The sequence below is a fragment of the Zootermopsis nevadensis genome, unplaced genomic scaffold (genome assembly GCF_977971745.1).
Source record: "Zootermopsis nevadensis isolate Lab colony 2312 unplaced genomic scaffold, Znev_1.0 Znev_ptg000061l, whole genome shotgun sequence".
In the NCBI taxonomy this organism is placed as follows: domain Eukaryota; kingdom Metazoa; phylum Arthropoda; class Insecta; order Blattodea; family Termopsidae; genus Zootermopsis; species Zootermopsis nevadensis.
In genome coordinates this window covers 6,216,145-6,236,481 of record NW_028259192.1, presented here as the reverse complement: position 1 = coordinate 6,236,481, position 20,337 = coordinate 6,216,145, and the positions used below count along the sequence as shown (strand labels likewise).

Genomic DNA, 20,337 nt, shown 5'->3' with positions numbered 1-20,337 from the left:
CAACAGTTATTAAACAAATTAAAAACTTGCTGTCTGTATTGATAAAATACATGTATATTATTGAACACAGACCAGTCACTGTACTCCACACCAACATAATAATTACAGGTTATAAAATTATTTTATTTTTCAGGAATTGTGTTCAGTTCTGTGATGAACCAGGGGTTAAGTGCAAGGAAGGAGCAATGCTAACACAAACTATTAGCTACACTGTACTTACGTTAGGCAGGAATGAAGTACAGCCGTATCAAGATTTGATGCAGTTCACAGTTTTTGGGGAAGATGGTGGACAGTTACCAAGAACAAGATACAGGATAGTTGAAAATGAAATAGGTTTGTTTGATTATGTGCATGTTGTTATAGTGAAATTAATTTCTGATACATTTTTGAATGTGATTGAATATTAACTGAACCCATTCATGTGCGCATAATTTTTTATGTAAATACGTCTATAAGGAAGGATCATTCGGCAAAAAAGTGGAACGAAAAAGTGTAACAATGGTTACCTAGGGAACGTCGTCTGTTTACTCGGCATTATTGTTACCTACGAAATGTCATCTGTTTACTCGGCATTATTGTTACCTACGAAACATCATCTGTTTACTTGGCATTGTTGTGTTACCTAGGAAATGTCATCTGTTTATCAACAAATAAACAATAATGGTTACCTAAGGAACATCTATTTACTCGGAATTATTGTTATAAAACATTTCATTACATTACCTTACCTTACATTACATTACGTTTCATTACATTACATTACATTGAGCTACCACAGACCCATTTTAAGCGTAACTAATTCAAGTTAAATAAGCAATGTCTTAATCAAACTTATCTCAAATGTAAACCATGTATAAAGGAAATATTTAGAATAAAGCCAATACATAAACTTCCTTTCCGTATAGACGTATTTACGTCAAATTCTCCGGAACCGTGGTTCCACTGACAACTTTTTAATTAACATGTCAACTTCTAAATACTAATATTAACCATATTTTTAAACAAGATTTTACAGTAAAAGCTGTGATATCAACCTCGCTACTACAAAAATCAATGCCAAGATACAAGACATATCTTTAGTGTGAAAGACTACATAACTTAACCATGCCAAATGATGTGGATCTGTGGAAAGTTAATTGTTATTGTTTTTACAGAAATACTTTTTAACAAACCCTGAAACCGCATTTAACACATTCACTGCTGTCTAAATTTAATCTTTATTTACTAATGGGAAATCTCTTTCTTGTGAATATATTTGTAACTGGCTGAATGATTCGACATTGTCTTGTTTTATTATGACAGTATTCAAATAATTATTTTTTATGAGAACAGAACCTGCTGTATCTTAATGCCTCTGTAGGCTTCTGAGATTTATTTGTAATTGAGTTGGGTTTCCATACTGACATATTCTGAAATTTGTAAGTCTTTTCATCAGGATATTAGTATTAAAAAGTGTCCGTAAATATTGGGAACCAAATTATTTTACTTGTGTCTATGTTTTCCACTTTTTCCAGTGTGGTGTCAGTCTCCAGAAATGCAGTTTGGCATCATACAGCCTAAAGCGGGGATAAGCACAGAGTTCCACATTTCATTTTGGCCATTTTAATTTTGTCCGAGATTCTTTGTTTCTTGGGGAATATGCATAACGCCATGCTCATTTTTCTTCTGAGGGTAAAAAATCAATGTGTTTTATGTCAGGTTACGTCGGTAGGGGTTGATCTCTTCTGTGAGGTGGCCTGAAGTCAAGACACTCTCCTACTCATTTGTATTCTGTCCCTGACAAAACCAAGTTTGAAATTTTGATTGGATAATTTTGAGTAACAAGAGGATACCTGTTCAGAATTTAAAGGTCCAGGAGTTAAAAAAAAATGTTCCTCTTCCACTTCTAAGTACATTTGGTAATGGAGTAACTGGAATGTGGTCACTCTTTGAAAATGTTATTACAATCTACATCCATTTAGTGAGAAAAAAATTAAATTGAGTGAATGTATGCAAATGTCAAATGATGCGACTGTGTTAGCAATTAACTTCGCAGTACCCACGTCCTGCAATAAATTTGTTAATACTGATATTAATATTATTAAATTGTAGGTAAACCATTCCGAGTCCGAATCGAAAATGGTCAAGGAATTCTGTATACGCTGAAGTCTCTGAAATTGGGAAGGCTGTACAGGTAAGTACGATTTTGTGATCGTAAGGATGGCTAGTAATTTATTTGAAAAAGGTGGGAAAGTTTAATTATGTATGTATGTACGTTAGTTACATGTGGCTTAAATCTCAGTCATTACTTAAATAATGACAAAAGTGTTTTTTTGTTTACAGAATAGTTGTTCTTGCGCTGTCGTATGATGAAGATGAAAACAACATTCTCTACACAACAAAGTATATTACATTCATAAATTTGCTTGATGGTTCTTAATCTGAACGCCGAAATAAAAATAAAACATGTACCACTCTTATACAAGTGACAAAAAATTAAACTGTGAAGCTGTCAATCAATGTTTCATAAACTGGATACAGTAATTAATCATAATTCCTTCCTGTAAACCTTTCATCCAACAAATATTTTGGTAAAGACATAATAGTACTATTTATTTTAGCCTTTGACCTTGTATATATAAAATCACCTGCTGCTTGCAGCGTACATGATACAAAGAAGTGATAACAGATGACATGATGGGCTATATGTGGTGGAAAATAAGGAAAAGCGTGCTTCCCTTCGAGAGTCTGTCCTCCTCTTCAGACCTCCTAAAACGTAGCCATGATCAAACTTTTGAGAGGTAAAAAAGTTGTCAGTGGAACCACGGTTCCGGAGAATTTGACGTAAATACGTCTATACGGAGAAAGGAAGTTTATATATTTTGTTTATTCTAAATATTTCCTTTATACATGCTTTACAATTGAGTAAAGTTTGATTAAGACATTGCTTATTTAACTTGAATTAGTAAGGCTTCAGATGGGTCTGTGATAGATGAATGTAATGTAAAGTAAGGTAAGGTAAGGTAGGGTAGGGTAAGGTAATATAATGTAATGTAAGGTAAGGTAATGTAATGTAATGTAGTCTTATGACATATCTGTGCACGTATATACACCAAGGTAATGTAATGAAATGTAAGGTAAGGTAATGTAATGTTAGGTAAGGTAAGGTAATGTAATGTAAGGTAACTATGTAGGTAACCATTGTTGTTTATTTGTTGATAAACAGATGACGTTTCCAAGGTAACATAACAATGAAGTTACAAATTTTTGTTTCCCTTTTTCGTTACATTTTTGCCGAATGACACTGACCCTAAAATATAGACGTATTTACGTCAAAATACCTATTCTGGTGAACAAATTCAATTTAATTCTTTATTATTAGTGCGCTGTTTCAACAGCTAGAAGGCCAATTACAGATACAGCACAGAGACGAACACATGAACACAATAAAAACAAAAAAGGTAAAACAAGCAGAATATAAAATACATTAATACGGAGGACGTTAATACACAAGAAAATTGCAACTAAATATATTAGCATATTTGTAAAAATAATTTAAATCAATTAAGTAAATTATACTATTATAGAATGTGAAGAAGTGTGACAATTTTTGTCTCCAATATGTCCAAGTCTCTGCGGACGACATTGATAAGAACAATAAGTTGTCCGGTTAAGCGTACTTCCTTTTGCGTTAAATCCCAATTTGCGTTGGAGGGGAGAACAAAATCAGAGGGAAGGGAAGACATTATAAATTTAATAATAACAACAAAATGATTTATTAATAATCTTGAACAAATACATTACATGAGATGTTTTGCAAACATGAAAGTTTATTATTTTATGTTTTCTGGCAATGAATTTTGTCATAAGTAATGCCACATTCACAAATATGGTATTTCTTGTACGTCTGGTAATTGTATTCTGTTCTGGAAATTAATATTTAAATATACCTGAAATGATTCTGAAGTTATTAAAAAGTTTTATTTTTGTTAATTGCCCAAGTAGGATAATTTATTACTTCTGCTTCCATAATATGTGTGTAATTTAAATGTAGCCAAAACATAAGTGAAAATTTGTATATTTCCACTTTTTGCTATGAAAACATTGGATTGTGTTGAAATTAAATACTTATAGGCAGTAAAAGTACAATTTATGACTACACATTTTCTGATTTAAAAGGTGTTTTCAAATAAACGTTCAATCCCAAAAATTGCATATTTAACAAGTTTCCTTGTTAATAAATTTGAATTATTTGTCAAAACAGATATTAATACTCTGGAACTATATATTATGATTTGAAACCTAACATTATTAAAATATTCACCTTTCTCGTAATAATATGGAGAAAATTCTCTATGTTGTAGTGTATTGTACATTGGAGGGAAAGGTCAGAGGAGTGATGGAATTGGTTGTTAAGGGGAAAGGGTAGGGTAGAGGAGAGTACAGAAGAAAAAAATTGACAGTGGAACCACAGTTCCGGAGAATCTGACGTAAATTTAAGCAATAAATACAATGCAAGGAAGGTATCTGAATGTAATGAAATGTAATGTCAAAATTATCTAGTCTACGACACACTTCTTCTACAAGCGATTCACAGCTCAGTTCTTTCTGCAATAACGAAAGCGGATTGTTGATGGCAGTAATGTAACACATGCTCATGTCTGAAAGCAGCACAAAAAGTTGATCACCTCATCTATGACTGCGAAAAACTACAACAACCAAGGCGTAAATTAATAGATGCAATAGCCAAGAATGGTGGCACATGGCTAGTGTTACATGAAGCACTTGTTCAAAAATATTTAGGTCATTTTAATACATTCATTAAATCCATAGATTATAATACAGTTTAGCACAGGAACATGGGTACAAAGGGTGGCAATGAATCACGATATTACAATTGTGTAATCTGTTAACGTGTTATACATTAATGCATGTAATATGACAATCTTGTAATGGGGCCTCTGTTACGAAAGATAATTCTATCACTTTAGATTTCTTGATCCACGACCTTTGTTAGAGCTTTTGAGCGAGCTGCAAAGAATTCGTTTTATTTTTATTAATAATCTGTGTGCTATATAATTGTCTGAATAAACTGAAATGCACTCCATTCTGTGACTGTCCACTGCTTAATTTCCAAGGTGCCGCTGGTTGACACCGTCCAGCAGCAGCCGTCCGGGAGTGGACATGATGTTGGTGTTTGTAAAATGGAGAATGTTTTTAATTTGGGAGCATGTGATTGAGGTTGGGTATCCAACAATCCCTCGCAGATCTGAATTGAGTTTTCCGTTGCTAAACATTTCAGAAAATAAGATCGGGAAGTATTTTTGCTGGTTCGGTTCGCTTCGATGTAGTGTGAGCCGGCCTTACTTCCACTTGCCATGCCTGGCATCAAAGCCCAGTCACCTGTAGCCTAGTCGCCTTCCAAGTATAGTTTTTCTATTTCAATGAAGGAGAACGCATTGTCTGAAGTGGACTTCCTTATTCGCGCATGAGCAACCACGCACATTTCATGTTTACAGACAGGTTGTTAAGCCCCCACACACCAGTATATAACAATACTAGGCTGTGATATAAGTAGTGCAACATGATACTTGCAATTTGTCATTTGCAGTGGCCCCGTACACGTTGCTACCAGGTGATGATATAAGCAGTGCAACCTGTTAATTTAATTTTCACATGGCTTGAAATATCAAGAAGAAAGCACTCGTGAGAAGACTGTCGGTATCGAATTTACATGTACCCGTTTTGGTATCACTTGGAGTTACGTATAGTGAATGTTTGAAAAGTAAGAAAGAAAAGGGCCAAAGAGAAGGCTGACTGAAAAAAAAATTACTTGCTATTTTGTTAAAACAACTTGTGATCAACAAGCCACAACATTTGCACTACTTACGATATAACGAGTTCTTTCAAATTATAGTTACTATACTACAACCAAACATCGAGAAAACACATTAATGAGAAATGATGTTGCAGTAGCAGCAATTCCGTTTCCCAGAGCGTGATGACATCGCAGGCTGGTAGTGTAATCTACTGCAACTTACTCCCTGAAACCAACCCACGCCTTGTAATTTCCGTCATGATTCTCAGTTGCACTACAATTGTAATTTATATCAATATGCATGGTGCGCTTAATTCTAAATATAGAATTATAGCAAAGCTTCTGTACTTATAAGAGTGTTGTTTTATTGTTCTGTATGTGCTGTTCTTGCACAATAAATTCTAGAGATAGTGTTTTAATTTATTACCAAATTACTTCATGAACAAAAATTAAACAAAGGATGTCGACTGCACTCAGTTAAGCACATGAAAATCCATAAATTTTGAAGTTTGTCTAATTGCTTGATTTCAACGATAATATCCAAAATTGTTTGAATAATCTTTGACGTTGTTCTTCTGTAGTGGACTTTGGCGTTGCTGCGTATGTGATTAACATTACATCAAGATTCAGTGGAACAGATTAGTCAGAATACTGTAAAATGGATACGTGAAAGATTGAAGTTGTGTTTTACTGAGCAAATTGTTTCAAAATGGAGCTAATAGAAAAATATTTGACAAGTGAAGGAAAAAAATACAGTTCAGCTGTCAGAGAATCAAGAATTTGGAAGATTCGTGGGTGTTGTAGATTTTCAAAGACTGATAAAAATCCCAGAAGATTCAGGAAGAAAATCAAGTTTGGTACACATTGTACAATTCGTCAAAAGAAACTACATTTGAGCGAAAGTGTGTCTCAGGTTATGTTTTGTATGATAAACTGTAGAGATATTTGGAATGTATGTGATATAAACTGAACTACTTAGTTTCATATTAGGATATAGCCATAGCGTGTGGTTGGCGAGTTCAGGGCTTTTAATGGAGAATGAAGGAAGTTACGTGTTTTAAGTGAAACGAAAAATATATCCATATCTTAAGGCATATTAATCTCAAAATATGGAGTTCTCGGGCATTGCTTTTTGTGCTGGAGATAAGAGGACTATAAATTTTCATGCAATTCCATTGTTATCACCAAAAACTTTGATTAATCAGTCATCAAGTATGGGGATACATAAATCTGAAGACATACCATTTGTTGAGCTCACTGGCCATAAAATTGGAGAGCCACATCATCATTCATCTTTTGAAGTGGCAAAATTAAATTTGACTAAACACATTGGCCTAACAAGAAAATTTCATAGTTTCACAAATACTTCAAAAAACATGAGAGGTGTGAGTTTTGTACCACAGAAAGATATGTATGGTCCAAAGTTTCCAACAGTTTCTTTGTCACAGTTGGTAGGTGGATTTGTTGGTAGTAAAAGCCAAATTGGATCTTCTGGTAGAGAATCATGTCAAATCTGGGACATAATTTTTGACAAACTTGTAGAATTCTGTGGAGCACCACAGTCTGCTTGCTGCTCAATATTTTCAGGCAAAGATGCTCAGAGTTGTTACAGTTTTGGAAACAATTTGTCTGAAGATATGTTTGGATCATTTTGTAGGGAAAATGTTTCAACTCTTGATGGTTCACATACCATAATAGAAAATACCGCTAACCTGCTACAGGAAAAAGCAAGTGCTACACAACCACATCCTCATACTGTTTCATGTATTTCCATTCCTCTATCTGTAAGGCCTGGTGTTTCTGTGATAGATTGCTTGCAGAGTGGTAATAAACTTTGCCATGCATCTAATGTTTCAAAGCAGTCATATGCTGAAGTTGCCAAAACTTTTGCCATGGCTCAACAAAATAATCACGTCAAAACAAGAGTACCTACTATGAAAAAGAGAAGAAACTCTACACAATTTGGAGACATGTTGAGAAATAATTCAAGACACTTTGGTTGCTCTGTAGACAGGAGATACTGCTGTGATTCATCCATAAAGGATTATAGAAATGAACATAAATGCGCCTTTAGTTGTAGGAAGAAGTCACGATGTTCTAAAGTTAATAAAGTAGTGAATTTGGAACAAATGGGAAAGACTGGAAGAAATAGTAGAGATATAAACGTATCTGAATCAAATTTTGGAAGAGTAAAAAGAAATGTTCCTAAGATGAAACAAGAGTCACCAAAAACTGTTTCCAGTGAGTCCATTGCATGGAAATGCCACAAGAAAATGTACATGGATTGCTCTCAAGTGGCTAATGATAGTACTGAAGATGAAAATTTAGAGTGTGTGAAAAGTAGAGAAGGTAAATTTGCTGAGTCTTGTATTGCAATAAAGTGTAGCAGTTTGACCACTGCAGAAATAGATGCAGGGCATGATGTTGAAGGTGGTAGCATATCAGTGATGGTTCATGCAGCTGGAAATTTAAACACATCACCTTCTAACCCTGAAAGTCACCAGAGTTCAGAAGAAAATTCTGTGAGAAGAAGATGCATGTCAGATTGTTCAACTGATAGTGATGACAGTTTTGTGATTTTTGAATCTGGTATGGACTCTGATAACCACTTCAGTGATGATGATGATGATTTTGTCGACGAATGCGATGACATTGAGGTAAGAAATAAGGATTTTGAAATCTGGAACAGTGTTACAAATACAGTGACCATGTACTTTGTCACTCTATTTGTATATAGTTTTTAGACCTAAGAGAACATTCTAGCTGAACTCTGAGTTTGGGTTTTATTTAAAGTTGTTAAAAGTAATTGTATTTTTATATTATTCATCATTGTATTTCGCATTTGTTGGTTAATGAATTTATGAAGTGAACATTCTTACATGCCATCTAAATATTTAATAATTCATTTTGTAACACAAAGAAAACTCTTCACCGTTAGAAGACTAACTGATTAATGGTGTTTAAGGAAATAATTACAGTTTATTAAGCCAGGTGATACATATAATTACACTATGCATTAAAGGGTTAAATAAACGAAACAAATATTGTTTTAGCATGAATGCTAGGTGATTTCCTTTTCCATATCTGCATCCCTTAAAAATAGGGTGCAGCTTATTTGTAATAGCATACTGAATTATTTGAAATTGAAACTTTATAGTTCATTTAGCCCATATTTTACTATGAACTTATTTAAGTGACTTGCATTAACAGCATAACTTGTACTTAGCTTGGCTTTGGACTGGTATGAGAGAGTGATACCAGCAGGCAGTGTGTGACAGGTGGAGCATGATTTGTTGTAATGCTGGTCTTCTGGGTTGTGACATTGTGTGGGCTTTGTAGAGGAGTACTGACTTTTTGGAGGAACATGCTCCACCTACCTACAAGTTCACATGATATGACCCAGAAGACCCGCATCAACATCTTCACTGTTTTGAAAACCCCAAATCTCATCATGGGACTTAATTTTCTAGGTGTTCTTCATGCCCTAGAGTGAGTAAAGAGCACCTTATGGGCTGGTTATATTTGTGTCTGCGTGAATAACTCCATTGCTGGAACAGAGTGTTAGGCAACAATGGGATCCAACAACTTCCATTTCTGTGCAGTAATTGGATCAAAACAACTAACTAACCAACTAACTAGATGGTTTAGTGTCCTTGTCATCACAGCATGGCACATCCTCAGGTTGTGGATGGAGGAACAGCCTCCAGTTATGTAGGTTAGCTGCGAATATATTAAATAAGCAGTCACAGACAGCCAAGAAAGGGTGGTCATCCAGCTAGGGGGTTGAACGTGAGGCTAATAACCTTTTACCATAAAAAAATGTATTACAAAAAATTATACCAAGCCTCAGAACCAAAATTACTGTTATTGATTAACAGTGGGACCGTGGATCACAGATGAAGCTGACTGATTATGTTGCTCCGTGATGTAAGGTCATTGTTGGAAAACAACAGTAATTCGGGCTTTAATTAATGCATTAAGGGCCTAAGATGCAACAATGACCTTGGATAATGGCGCAACAACGGCCCAGGAGCGCATTAGTGCAGTAACGATCTATGTATTGTTATTTGAAGAACACCTTTGGAATGGGATTTCAGGTTTTCACAGTGGTGAGTCTGAAGATGGCTGTTTTCTGGTTGGTGGAAGTTTACCGATGTTTGAGAGGTCCTTGCTGCCTCCATCATCTTAAAACTTTGCCTTTTCCCAGAAAGCATGTGATGAACCTCAGAATCTTTTGCCAGTGTCACATCGTCACAGAGAAGGCTTTCCAAGGCAGGGCTAGTATTTTCATCATTTTAACGATGTCGCTGGTTTAAGAATTTACGTGTATTCTAACCATTTGTTTCAGAATGAAACTGGATTAGAAGAAGTCAATGCAAGGTGGCAGAGAGATTATTCTGAATACTCAAACTATGAGAGGAATCCTGTTAAGGTGTGTATGTAATACTATTTGTATGCATGCGTCATTCGGCTGCAGTGCTTATTTACATTTGTACAGAACTACGACTTTCATGTTTCCCGCACTTTGTCATTATTCATTGTCCATAGCAGTGATGCCACCAGAATTTTTGAGTTTATGTTGGCCGACCCATCAAACCAGGAACAGGCTATCATGAAAGGGATTTTTCATAAATTTCTTCATAGTCTTGAATCTTTTCAGATTAACCATTCATAATAATTCTTTTGTATGTTACTCAGAAGCAAAATACGACATTTAAACTGGTTTAATAGCTTTATTTTCATGAATTAGCTCATTGATGTTTTATAAAATGAGTGTTTTTTGTCAGAAAACAGCTGACATGAATTAAAATTGTCATATGTTGTGATTCTTAGTGTTTCCAGAAATGCTAGGCTGTTCATTTCTAGTTCATAGTGCTTCATTTTGCTCTTTGTCTTCTTTTATGCTACATTTGGTGCATTGTCATTAAGTAAACTGCACATCAATGAATATGTTTTTGAATGGTGAAAAAACATAATTAATATTTTCAGTTAAGAATATTTAAGATATAATTTGTCTTTTGCTTTATATATATATATATATATATATATATTTCCCATTTTTAGTTCTGAGGTTACATATTGAAATTCCCAGATGAATTCCTTATAATAAAATACCCCATCATTTATAAGTAAATTTTTATGGCCTCACAGTTAATTATCCCCGCTGAATTTAACTATACAACAGATCTGCCCGCCACGGTAGTCTAGCAGTCACAATGCTGGGCTTGTAATCCTGGGGTTCTGGGTTCGATTCCCGGCGGTGCCCGGATTTATAACTTGTGTTGGGCAAGGCTGTGGTCCAGATATCACAGAGTTTTCCTCCGGGGTTTCCCCAGTTTCTCTGTTCCATCCCAAAAATTACTCCATTTTCACCATTATTTCACACTAAGCACACAGAAGAAGGCAACGGCAAACCACTTCTGGATCATGTGCCGAGGAAACATTTTAACAGGTCCCTATCAGAGGGAACTTGTTCATAATGTCACCAGGGGTCGGCTCCGACCCGATGGTACAAAAAGAATCTGCAAATATGCATACACTTACAGTTTGTGGTTTTTGTGTGTCATGTGCTACTGTCTTTAGTGTAAGGTGAAATTTACCTGTAGTCTAGTTGCGAAAGTGAAGTTAATGTTTGAAATTAGTGTCTGCTTGCATTGTGGCCATAGTAGCAATAAGGAAATATCAAAGAAGTAAAGGAAATTGGAAACCTTAAAACATGTCACCATGACATAGAACTGTCAATGAAAGGTGAGTTACTGCAGTTCATGGGGCTCATCGATAAATAAAAGCATCATTGATTTGAAGACGTCCAGTGTCAATGTATAGATACTGAGCGTAAAACTTTTTAGTGGATGTTTCCTCAAACGTGTGCATTACTTACAGGTTATACCTGACCATTATTATCTGTTTAGCAGAGGCATCTTTTTCAAAGCTAATGTTGGTGAAAAGAGGCTTCCCTCAGCATTAGGTGAAAGTAGGTTGAGGAGGATATTTGGGCCAAGGAGAGAAGACGATGGGGCACGGAGAAAACTGCATAATGACAAGCTTAAAAATCTGTACTCCTCCCCCAATTTTGTCAGGGTGATTAAGTCGAGAAGAATGAGATGGGCGGGGCATGTAGCGCGCATGGATGGGACAAAATGTGTGCCTCGGGTATTGGTTGGGAAGCCTGAGGGGAAGAGACCGCTGGGGAGGCCTATACGTAGATGAGAGGATAATGTCAGGCGGGATCTGTGGGAGAGAGGAGTTGAAGGAGACTGGATTTTGTTGGCCCAGGACAGGGTCCGGTGGAGGGCTTTGGTTAATTCAGTGATGAACCTTCGGGTTTGGTAAGCCATCTGGTTAGTTAGTTAGGTTGACCACATTTGATGTTTTTGTCAGCAGAGAGCTACTTAATGTGTGAGTTGTCTTTTAACTAAAATGTGTTAAAATTGACCAAATTAGAAGTGAGAAAAGTTCCTTTGTAATTGTACAATTACAAAGGATCCTGACCTTCCACGTGGCCCCAAACTTTGAAACATTGTAATCTGGGTCTGCTTTGGCACAAGGCAACTTAACTTTTACTTCTTTATAGCTCATTCTCCTTCCTCTCCTAAGTAATTTTTGTCTTTGGTCCTTCTTAAAATTGCAGACATGGCAACAGTGACAGTGAAACTTTGAGGTTATGTTTTGTCAGCGTTTATATACTGGAAATATTTAGTATTGGGAGCTGTTCTTCTAATTAGTAATTTATATTGTTCATTCATGTGTATGGAAGGAGGCATATGAAGGAAAGTATGTGAAAAGTCTTCCCAGAACTCCTTGTTAATTTGACAAAGAATATGGTTGTGGATTTCAGGTCCAGTTCGCCTGTGATACTTCACTGGAGACAGTTCATCCAATGGTAAAGTGGAATTATGCATACCGTGCAGCTAGGTGTGGTCCGTGGGAACAGATGGCAAGAGATAGAGAGAGATTCATGAGACGCATCAGACAGTCGGAGCCTTTGCTCGCTGTTGTGTTTTCTGCGGAACACAGGCAGCGTGTATGGATCAAATGCATGGCAGAGACATCTCCCAGACACAACTCTTGAAGTGGCTTAATTGTCATTGTCGTTGTAAATTGATAGATGTTATTGTGTTAAATATAATAAGAAATATACTGCATCACCATGTTGGCAAATGTAATAATTATGTAGTAATTATTACATTGGCATGAATAATCCTATTGCATTAGTTATTGTGTTCATTTTTAATTAACTTAAATAAGATGACTGGATCTTGTGACTTGAAAGTGACATTAAAATATGTGGTTTAATTATTTTGTGCCAGCATAATATTTGGTGCAAGGGGGAACAGTGCAATTTTACAGAAGCAGTGTGCATTGGATGTTTTTATGTTCTTGTCATTTGCAGCTTTTATATTATATTAATTTTGGTATTGTAATTTTAAGGAATGCCCATCATAAAGGTACCCTTTTACCTTTGCAGTTTTTAGGAGTTACCAAAGAAAGGAAAAGATAAATGACATGGTGTCTTAAAACCCTGTGAAATATATGAAGATAGTGTTGAAGGCATTTACGGAGTTAAATAGTTTTAAAGAAATGCATAAATTGATTAGGGGTTTGATTGAAATAGTATAATCTCCTCTGTTTATGCAGAATGATTGAAAAGTTGCAGCCATTTCAAGTATTTATTTATCCGTGGCGTAACAGCCCTCTGAGAGCCAAAGCCGACTTGAACCAGCGCGCATTCCGTATCACCGGTCCGAAGCATGATGCCTCAGACTGCGCGGCTACGACGCGGGACCCATTTCAAGTATACAGAAAACATATTTTAAATAATTGTAAAATAGCTGCAGTTATTCCTTGTATTGCCAAGCCTTAATGCTCTTGTTATGAAAGAATTCCCCTGAATAACAAAGAGAGATCTATGCCTGTGATAAACAGAATGAATTTAAAAAGTAAGCATTTTGCATGGAGGTTCCATCTCTCTGTGTGTTTATATATATGTGAATTACACACAGAAGAAAATCAGATTGTAAACATCTGGCAGCAAGTCTAAGGTTCAAAGTATAAATCTCACAATGAAAGCAGTATCAGTCAGAGCAAGGAACCTGCCATGTTTGCTTTTTAATTTTTTTTAGTATTGCAATACCATTCCTGGGAATTTGTAAAACCATGTAAATCTTTTATTTTTCTAACAGTGGCTTTATGTGCAACTTTGGCTTTTGGGTGTAAGCTGCGTTGAATATTGAGTATTAACCGGTTTTTGGCAAACGGTGCAATTTTCTATGTAAGATTTGAGGTTTTCACAGCGGTGAGTATGAAGATTTCTGTCTTCTGGGTTGTTGCGCTGTGTAGTATGGTCGATGTTTACGAACGTTTCAGAGGTCATACTGCCTCCATCATCAGGGCGATGAGTATGAAGATTTCTGTCTTCTGGGCTGTTGCGCTGTGTAGTCTGGTCGATGTTAACCAACGTTTCAGAGGTCATACTGCCTCCGTCATCAGGGCAATGAATGACCTCTGAAACGTTGGTTAACATCTACCATCTACATGGTGCAGCAACCCAGAAGACAGAAATCTTAAGTGCAGTTTCCATCTTCAGGGTGAATGTAAGTGACAAATGTGATGTTGGCTGAAATTTTGGTTAATACTCGACTTACATCTGAAAGAAAAAGTTGTTCATTGCACTGAAGCCATGAAAACCAAAGGACAAGGGGTGTTTAGTGAGAATTATGAGGAAAATTTGTGTTTAGATTAGCTTGAGTACTTAATGTGTTCAGGAAAAGATTATCATCATCTGCTATGTTCTATCCAATTATAATTTTTCTAGTGTACTTTAATTTTCTCACTCCTAATGAATTAATAGCTCTCATGCAAACTTTGTATCATTGTTCATTTGTATGTTTGTTATGGATACAAACCAAAAAGTAAATCTTGAATGAAAAATAATTACAGTTGGGAATTACTTCAATGGAAATTATTTTTTATTTCATGTTCCTTAATATGTAGGCATCAGTTATTTATGGCTTTTAAAATTTATCTACTGAAGGTTATGGTGAAAAGCCAGTTTATATGCCATAAAATGAAAAACTTTACCCCATATTTTGGTGGAAGGAGGAGGACGTCATGAGTCAAGTCATGCTTGCCATGGTCAACAGTGAAAGAAATTCAGAACTTCATTTTTATTATTTGCACTTGATGCATTTTGCAGCGATGTGCTGTCCCTTTCATAGCAGTTCCATTGTAACTCGTTACATTAGGTCCAGCGATTCTGCCATTGTTGGTAGCACCTGTGGAAGTCCTCTTTTTTTCAGCTACAGAAATGTAGTCTGAGATATTTAATTTGTTTCAGTAATGTTATAAAATCTTCTTCCCTTGAGTATTGAAACTTCAGTTTTTGAAACAGAAATAAATCACAAAGGATCTGGGATGGAATGGACTTTCATGAATGTGGTGTAAGAATGATCATTGTTGTCACTTGAAGGCCAATGTCCAATATAGAGTTTTTCTTAATAATTTCACTTCACATTTTCCCATAGTTGCTGCAAGTTATCTGCGTTATCTGCATAGAATCCCTGATTCTCAGTTATGTCCTTGTGCGACAAATGAACTGCTGATGTTGAAAAGCAGCGCCTTAAATGGTCATTTTCTTTAATAGAGTCTTTCCATTTTTGAATTAAGAAAACAGTTCCACTCAATGTTACCTCTTCTGTATCAACTTTATCGTGTCATAGTTTTCCTTAGCAATTTTACCTGGCTTGAAACAAAACTTCAGGCTTTCACGCTCGGCTCGGGTTCCATTGAGCCAAACTAGTTCGTGGGTGGGGTGTCTTGAGCCGGGTCTGCTATGCATGTGTGGTGAAATATATCCGAGCCCGGCTCACGAGTCAAGCTCACCGAGCCAGACTCGTACGTGGATGGGCCGCTTTAATGTAATGACGCAGTTTAAACAGTCTGCTGATTACCAATGGGTTTCCTGTGCAGTCCATGAAGAATTCATTACATTAGTTTTTTTTGATGTAATTTAGATTTCATTTTCTTCAAATTTAAAATGTACAGTTTGCAAGTTGTAGTAAACATACGGGCTGTCCAAGAAATTACAATACTGTGTTATTTAAATTTCAGTACTTGCATTGTTTTCATAGTGCCGAAGTGAGAATTGCTGACGTCAGCATGACATGGTAACAGAGTGATGCCAAATGAAATGTGACACGCTGCCTGTGGTGGTTCTTTTAGTGCGTTATTGATGTTATTACCTATGACTCGCTCAAACCCATATACTTAACGCTAACGAGTCACTGTACCCCTACCTCTTAATGGATCTAATGGGCCTGTATGAGCCTTCCTCATGACAGCACGCAGCTGAATGTATTGTTAGGTCCTTTGGACATCCTTTGCAGCATTTATCATATTGATACAAAGGCTTCAAATGTAGGGACCCATAACTTGTCGTTTATGACGTACCAATGTGCAGTCATGTTTGCTTTTGACTTCCCAAAGGCTGTTGACAGGTGTCAGTTCAGAGTGCTCTGAAAAGATGGGAGGGGCAGTAGGGACCTTGAAGAACTGCTACCGATCCATTGGCCAGGAAATACGTCATTCTGAAAATTACGCGCTACCGACTTTAAATGGACTATGCACCATTTTGCTGAAATGGTACTGATTCCAACATATCCCTTTTGGTCAGTTCTGATATCAAGTAATTCTTTAACATTTTCAAACATGTTATACAATTGCCAATGCGAAAATATCGTCTGACATGGTACGGTAAATTCTGCTACCCGTTTCTGTGGCGACTTGGATGGCGATCATTTGACGGACAGGCCGAGACCAGCACGTTGTGGTTCAAGAAAATGTGCGTCTGCTTTGTTGCTGTTGCCACTGATTTGTACTTATATACTATGAAAATATTGCGATTATTGAAATTAAAGTGACATCTTATTTACATCTTAGACTTTTTACGTTTCTGTTGTACTGTGGTTAGTTTCTGAGGACAACGTCCCTTTCAAAATCTGTGATTTAATTAGGCATGTTCACATTCCTACGAATTGCCTATTAAAGTCTCTTCATCCAGCCATCCGTCAGTACACGTGACAACTCGATAACAGCCGGAAGTATTTTTATCAAATTTTATTTTTGGGAGTTTACGAAAAATCGAAATTAGCAAACAATACCAGGCACATTACATGAAGACCTGTATGCATTCTGTGTGACGTTATCACAGCCAATAGCCTTTATAAATGGCAAAGGAGTTCCCCAGTTGGGGTAAACATGTTAGCCAAGTATTCAAAATGTCCCAGGTTCAATCCCAACCATTGCCACTCTAACAGTTCAGTTGGTGACATACTAGTATAGTGTTCAAAAAAGGATGAATTACTTGTTTAGTTTAGAGATGACAGTGAATTGATGTTTATTAAATATTCAGCTTTCTTTACAACCTCTAAAAGCATAATTTTTCCCTTATTCGTATATACGCAGCCTATATATTTAACCTACATATTTTAATAATATAATGTGACACAAAGTGAATGAACTGACTGCAACTTTCAGTTCACCGTTTGTGATACAACAAATTTTGACCGATACAAAGACAAATTGTGCTTAGTGAGATATATTTAAATATGACTTAAATTTAAGATAAATATACATATAATATATACTTAGGCAGGTCATGCATAGAGGAAACTAGTTGTATGAAATCAGTTTCACAAAACTGAAAACTATGGTTTCATTGAAAAACGTCATTTCAAATTGGAGATCATGCACAGAATCGCATGAAATAATTGTCGTTTAACATGAAACCGAGCTGAACAGTTTTCTTCACGGCAAGTAATTATAATGAATTCTTCTCGGGCTACCAGCCCTGTCAGGTGGTTTAACGGAGAAAACACCAGTGTTTCGAGGACCATCATTGTCCTTGTACCCGAAGATGAGGACAAAGACGGTTCTCAAAACATTGGTGTTTTCTCCATTAAACCACCTGACAGGGCTGGTAGCCCGAGAAGAATATCCTGTTTTGTTAACCTTGACACATGAAGTCCTAAGAAAAAATTGATTTATCCTGTAGAAAAACTGAAAAATTTTAAATTCAAAGTGTTTTTGTTGTTTTCCCAGTGCTTTGTTCTTTTTCATCAGCATGACTGTACCAAAGTATAAAGATGGTGTCTTGATCGTAGTGCCATGTAGTCTGGTTGAAGTTTACCGGTGATTTAGAGGTCCTTGCTGCCTTTGTCATCAGGGCGATGAGTGACATTGGTAAACTTGTGGTGCTACAATCCAGAAGACAGCCATTTTTGTACTCACCAGCGTGAGTACCTTGAGTCGAAGCAAAGTAGTTCCTCCTGCGTGTAGGTTAACAGGAAACTGTTCCAAACTTATTATGTACAAGCTGTTTTTCATGCACCTGGCATCCTGTCTGTATCATCTGCCTTATTTGCTACTATTAATACTTTGAACTGCCACTTCGCTATAATTATACGAACATTTGTCAATCTTATGGAGTATTGATAGCTTTAGAATGTTTCACATTGTTCGAAACTGTTATCAGAAACCAAATGGCCATTAGCGCTTTACTGTTAGAGCTACATTAATGACCAGTTTCATTGGTTATAACGTATGTTGGTTATGGACAAAATAATATTGGAAAAAGATTTAATGTATTATTAAATAATGTAATATAATACGGTTGTTTGAAATATGTGTGCATCTGTACCTTCTTGTAGTAGTAACAATCTTCTTATCTGTTATTTTGTTTTCAGTAATGCCATGTCCTCGGAATAGATTTGGACTGAATTTTAAGAGTACTTAAAAAAAATTTGATAGGTCAGTTATTTTGTATTTCAACACTGTATAGTGTCTTCCAGTCTGTAGTGCCCGCTTTACCCTGGACGAATGAAAAAATTAAGCTTTCAGGTCTCCTGTTGAGCTGAATCCAGCACAGAAAACATGTTCTCGTGTAGCACTGAATGGAATCGGACAGCCCGATAATATTACAAATAGAAGAAATAATCTATCAGGGATACGATGCGTGTCTAAATCTCTCTTATCATAATGTCTTATTTACCATTTGTTAGACTTTGCGGTTCTGACTGAATTTTTAAATATTATTTAGATCTGCTTCAACTTCAAAGAGTTGAGAAATTTCTGTCTACTAATTAGGCCTACTACTGCAGACATATTGCAAAAATCAGTTCCTAGTGAGGTATTTGATGGTGGTTTAATTTCTGCTGTTGCAATTTTTATGCATATTTCCAAGTGTTAATCAGTTAGATGCTGTTTTTGACTTGTTTTTCATTAAGCTCTACAGTTGCTTACAGAAACAATTATTGCACCATACTGACGTAAGCATTAACCCATTCAGTTCAGTTCTTATTTCAAGAAAGTAACTGATGTTTATTCTGAGAATCATATGAAACCCATAAATACACACAGTGGGCAAAATACATTCTTAATGGTAAAGCATTATATTCACTTGTTTTCATTTTTTACGTCAGGAAACTATTTTTCTTACCGTCCAGTGTGAAAGTATTACGAAACATAACGTGGGCCTTACAGAATTTGGCGGACCGCTGGTTGAGAACCCCCGACCTGCAACAATGCTGACTGATGACGCAATAATGCTGGTATTCTCCGTTCCCATTGTTGTCAACAACGTAAATAGGTCTGCAGTAAACAGTTGGCTTCTGAGAGTGATGGGCGTAAGATCTGTGCTGTTAAAGAAATTAATTTAATATTTATTGTGAGGTGTCGTCTCTGAACTTCTCATCAAGTGTTACAGGTTAGTGTGTTCAGAATGTTTTGAGGTAGGGCATTTGTATCGTCAGAACTATCTTTCGAAACCACTTTAACGCTGTACATGCAGCGCGGACGGGGTAAATTTGCCGCCTGTCCGGTTTTACGTGGATCGGAAACGTTTTTTGTAAATGTCGTTTTGCGAAATTATTTTCTTACGTGTATTCAAGCTGGGAATTTTGGAAAAAATTCTTTGTATTTAAGTAGAACGATTTTGATCGTAGGAATCCTCATTTCGTAATATCGCGCAGTCGCCAACCAACAATGGGGAACATTGTGTTTATGTATGATGACGTCATCTAGACGCAGGTGTTCGTTTGTTTGTTTATCTTGACGTAAGTAGAGCAACGCGCTCCTTCGGAGCGCTTTCTCTAGAGTCCTTGTCGGTCTTTCTCGATAATTTCGCGTTTTTCGTCTGTCGGTTTCTGTTGATATTTAATACTTAGTTTTTCAGCGTGTTCTTTACGTGTGTTGTTAATATGGTCTCGTTTTTCAATGTAAGTCTTCTTTCACTTTTCCTTATTTGTTAAATAGGTCTGATGTTTAAGTTTTTACGTCGCTGTTCAGAGGCCAAATGTTCTTGGTCAGTCAACTTTCTACGATATATTATTCGATAAAGACGTATTGTCTGTTAAAATACTATGAGAAATAACGGAAGGGGATTTTTGAAGTTAGTCGTCTTCAAAAAATGACGTCATCAACAATGTGAACAGATATTTGTTTACTGGGCATTATTGTGTTGGTATAACAACACAACAATACCG

The 20,337-nt window shown here is 36.2% G+C and overlaps 2 protein-coding genes across 3 annotated transcripts in view; both read left to right on the top strand.

Annotated features, from left to right (window-relative positions):
- The window catches only part of LOC110835917 (hemicentin-1-like), an 87,334-nt gene extending 84,839 nt beyond the window's left edge, over positions 1 to 2,495 (top strand). For both annotated transcript variants that reach the window (XM_087340318.1, XM_087340320.1), the window contains exons 50-52: positions 134 to 333; positions 2,092 to 2,173; positions 2,323 to 2,495. In XM_087340318.1, the coding sequence (XP_087196444.1) occupies positions 134 to 333; positions 2,092 to 2,173; positions 2,323 to 2,419 (379 nt within the window). In that variant the 3' untranslated portion in view covers positions 2,420 to 2,495. The remainder of the gene's footprint in view (positions 1 to 133; positions 334 to 2,091; positions 2,174 to 2,322) is intronic.
- Positions 2,496 to 2,633: 138 nt separating this feature from the next.
- PPP1R15 (Protein phosphatase 1 regulatory subunit 15) lies at positions 2,634 to 18,477 on the top strand. Its single transcript, XM_087340325.1, has 4 exons — positions 2,634 to 3,440; positions 6,379 to 8,454; positions 10,146 to 10,229; positions 12,636 to 18,477. Exons 2-4 carry the CDS (start codon positions 6,907 to 6,909, stop codon positions 12,867 to 12,869), a joined length of 1,866 nt encoding a protein of 621 aa, XP_087196451.1. The 5' UTR covers positions 2,634 to 3,440; positions 6,379 to 6,906; the 3' UTR covers positions 12,870 to 18,477.
- Positions 18,478 to 20,337: the final 1,860 nt, after the last annotated feature.